Source organism: Abrus precatorius, unplaced genomic scaffold (assembly GCF_003935025.1).
Source record: "Abrus precatorius isolate BTA unplaced genomic scaffold, Abrus_2018 Scaffold7, whole genome shotgun sequence".
In the NCBI taxonomy this organism is placed as follows: Eukaryota; Viridiplantae; Streptophyta; class Magnoliopsida; order Fabales; family Fabaceae; genus Abrus; species Abrus precatorius.
The window spans coordinates 17,244,079-17,248,023 of NW_020874417.1; the positions used below are offsets into that span (position 1 = coordinate 17,244,079).

Consider the following 3,945-nt stretch of genomic DNA (forward strand, 5'->3'; position numbering starts at 1 on the left):
CTCTTCTACATCTTTAGCAGCGGAAGATTCTCTCAGATTTTATCCCCTTTTTAATAATTTATATATCACGTTTTCTGACTGGGTCAAAACTATTGGAAACAAACAAGTCACATAGTTTGTTTAATTTTTTTGGTTTAAGGAAATTATCAGTTGAAATCCATTTCAGGGTATAAAGTGGATAGATTGCAGAGAAAAATAAGACAAAAAAAAGGATAACGTGATAAAATTAAAAAAAGGAAAATAAAAATTAAATATAAAAAATAATTGTAAAATTACAAGAATTATTGAATGTAATAATCCGTAACAATCTTAATATTTTGTTTTACATTATATATGCAAATGTTTATATTCATTTCTTGACGCAATTTGAAAAGCTAAATATGGTTGATCTCTTTCCTTTATGCAATTCAACAACCATCACTCTAATTTGGTTGCTTGCACACCTCATTATTCCGCAAAATACAAGACGAACAGTAGGAAAATAACGTTTTTAATTAATAAATAACCTTTTCAATTCTTGTATATTATTCCGATAACCCATATCTTCCTTAACCTCGTGTCTTTTCTCGATCTCACTCTACAAATCAAAACCACAAATCTCACATACTTTGACCCCATTGAGCCTACCATCACTAAACCCCCCCATTCTCTCTCTTTCATTCCCATTGCTGCCCCACGCTGATATTTTTCGGATGAAAACACATTGATCAGAAGCAGCCTCTCTTTTTATAGGGGAAAAAGGCTAAAGAACTATCCTTTTCTCTTTCTTTCTCTCTCTTCCTTTTGTGTTTCACTTTGAAACCCTAATACAGGATCATTTCATTCTCAATCTTAGTAATCCAAAGCCCAGGTCACAGAAGCAAGAAAAAGAGAGCAAAAACTTCTCTCACCCTCACAAACAGAGTAACTCATATTCACAACCTCTCTGAGAGTATTAAATACACCATCATCCGTGGGCTGTTTATTCCCTTGTTTACGTAACACCCTTTTGCACAAACACAGATTAAGGAAAAGTGAGGCAAGCACTGTGTGCTGGTCGCAGATCAGAGCCATAAAGACGTTGGTGGGTGGTGCTACTTTCTCAAACAAAACCTACCTATATATCATCTAACTAGCTTTTCCTTCCACAACCGGAAAAATCTCTCTCTTGTTATGCTCCCATACCTCATTCCGTAGCACCCTCTTAAATTCATATGGGTATGTGCAAGTAAGTAATCAAAATCTCTGCACTTGTCTCCTTCACGTCTTTCCATTTTCTGCTCTCATGGATTCGGGTAACACTAGTGGGAGTATGCAATCCTCAAGCGGTGGTGAAGAGGAGTATGATTCACGCGCCGAATCATCATCACTCTCTGTGTTCTTAAACAACCAACTACCACCAAGCCAAGTTGCTCCCTTCGGCACTGGCACTACTACTAACCTCCAAAACTTGCATCCACTGATTACCCCTCCTCACCACCAAAATACCCACATGTTCGACCCTTTATCAAACTTGTTGGATCCAGTTACACAAAGATCAACATCACTTTCCAACACAAACTCGGAGTTAAACCTTGATGTGATGTGGTCCAAGCCTGGTAGATCCGAACCCAACCTAACCGATCTTGGTGGCATGATAATACCTTGTTCATCATCCTCACCCTCGTCCCAGAACCACGCTTTTCTTTCAAGACAAACAAGAGGCAGCAATACTAATGCTTTTTCTACCACACATCAAATCTTGCCTCATGAAAGTGGTTCCCGAGGATTAATGCTTTCGGTGTCAGCCGCCAACAATGATCAAACCCACAACAACAGCAACGTGGTTCGAAACCCAAAGAAACGGTCCAGAGCCTCGAGGCGTGCACCTACCACTGTGCTAACCACAGACACCACAAATTTCCGAGCCATGGTTCAGGAATTCACTGGCATACCCGCACCACCCTTCACTTCCTCGCCTTTCCCGAGAACCAGGTTGGATCTCTTTGCTTCTGCTGCTTCATCAACTTTGAGATCCAATTCCAACCCTCTGGACCCTTCAACAACTCCTCCTTATCTTCTTCGCCCTTTCGCGCAGAAACTTCGAAATCTTCACCCTTTTCCTCACTCCTTTTCCACGGTGGACAACTTGTTACTCCCTTCTAATAACTCAACTAACTCTACTACTAATTCAACTTCCATTAACTACCAACAACTACTCAACTTTAACATGCAAAACCCGGTTCTCGGCTTTCAAAACACTGCTCTTCAAGCATCACCCAAGTACCCTCTTGGCCATTCTTCTCTTCTCGCCTCCAAAACCCAACCTTCTTTGGAAATTCCGCAGAATCTCAAAATGGGGGTCTTCGAGGAATTGGGGTTGAGACACGACCATGTTAACACCGACCTCAACTGTCTTCATCAGACCATGGTTTCGTCAACATCGGTTGGAGTGGGAGCATTGTCAAGTGGCAACAACAATCACTTGAGTAATGACTCTTCAACGGAATGGGCCCAAAGAACGGGCACCATTACCAACAATGATTGTGATCACGGTGGAGAAGGAGGAATTCTCAGTGGCACTGTCAGCTACAGTGATATTGCAGAGCGAGTCACTAATGGCAAAGTACACTACTCAGCTTCTTCTTCGTCTGGTTTTCATGGAGAGAAGGGGCCAGAGTTCACTGTGCCCGCAAGAAGCCAAGGTATGGTGGAATCTTGGATTAATTGTTCTTCTGATTAAAGTGCCTCACCGAAAGATCGAAACGATGGACCAAGAAACAGAATAAGAAGAAAAGAGATTGATATTTGTGATTTCATAAAGTTTAAAGCAACTAATGGTACTAATACTATGGCAGTATAATTCTAATGCATGAAAGAGAGAATCTTGGTATCCTCATCTTAACTATGACCATCAAATTAATTAAATTAAACACTGCTTTAATTTATTTTTTCTTTTCATTGTATTTTGGGTCCCCTCAAATTATGTGTAAATAAGTAACAGCTAGCTTGTCTTTCTCTCTTTCATTCTCTCTCTCTCTATTATTTTCTCTTTTCACTCAAATTTTGATTTGTGCTTTTAATCATATAAACACGCCTTTATGCAAAAGGATCCTGGTGGTTTCAAAGTGTTTATCACTTTATTGTGTCTCTGCTATGTCAATCGGTGTGAGATTATTATATATGGATCTTGGTTTTGACTTGCTTGAGTTTATAAGAGAAATAAATATATAGTCTGCTGCGTTGATTGAACACATTTACACAAACCGAATGTGTCCCTCTCTCTTTTTGTTTTTATACGCCTTCAATTCATTTGGCATCTAATGTATACAAAGATCTCTCTCTCTCTCTCTCTCTCTCTGAGTCTTTAATTTAACACCGATTATATGTTATGTTGTGGGTTCTAGGAGTAATTGGTGGCGAGATTTCGGGAATTCTTAGCGGCCGCATTCTTGTTTTATCGAAATCAAAGACATATTCATATGTTCTCAACTTTTCAAGATTATGACAATAAAATATAAAACACATTACACATGGGCATGTATATATGCATGGGTCCATACATTCCCTCTTCCACTTATTGTTTGTTTTTCAAAACAAAAGAAATACAATAATTGACGCAAACATTTCAGGCCTGCGCATTTTCCTGACTAAGACAAAGTTTTTTTTTCTCCTCGATCATCTTTCTTTTTCCAGATTTTAGGAATAGTCACATTGGAGAGAAGAGACGTAAATGTGTACGTAAGCACTCCAAAATTGGCTCACATAATTTACACTGGAGTTATACTATTCTTACCTGTGATAAATTTTATAATTTTTTTTTCGTCAGGTAAATTTTCTTATCCATAGTTTTTCTCTTCTTAGTGTAACACACACATACATAACTTTATTGTATAAAATAAATTATTTATATAGGCGAATATGAGGCCAGGATGTGCTATATTATGAATTCAACGGTGACTAGGTGAGCCAATTATCTTGGTACGT

At 38.6% G+C, this 3,945-nt stretch overlaps 1 protein-coding gene across 1 annotated transcript; it reads left to right on the forward strand.

Annotated features, from left to right (window-relative positions):
- The first annotated feature begins 562 nt into the window (after positions 1-562).
- On the forward strand, positions 563-3,215 carry LOC113872680. Its single transcript, XM_027510412.1, has one exon. The coding sequence runs from the start codon at positions 1,265-1,267 to the stop codon at positions 2,699-2,701; it is 1,437 nt and encodes a 478-aa protein (XP_027366213.1). The 5' UTR covers positions 563-1,264; the 3' UTR covers positions 2,702-3,215.
- Positions 3,216-3,945: the final 730 nt, after the last annotated feature.

Excerpts from the sequence above, each read along its gene's own strand:
- LOC113872680 (XM_027510412.1), top strand. The coding sequence starts at position 1,265 with ATGGATTCGGGTAACACTAGTGGGAGTATGCAATCCTCAAGCGGTGGT.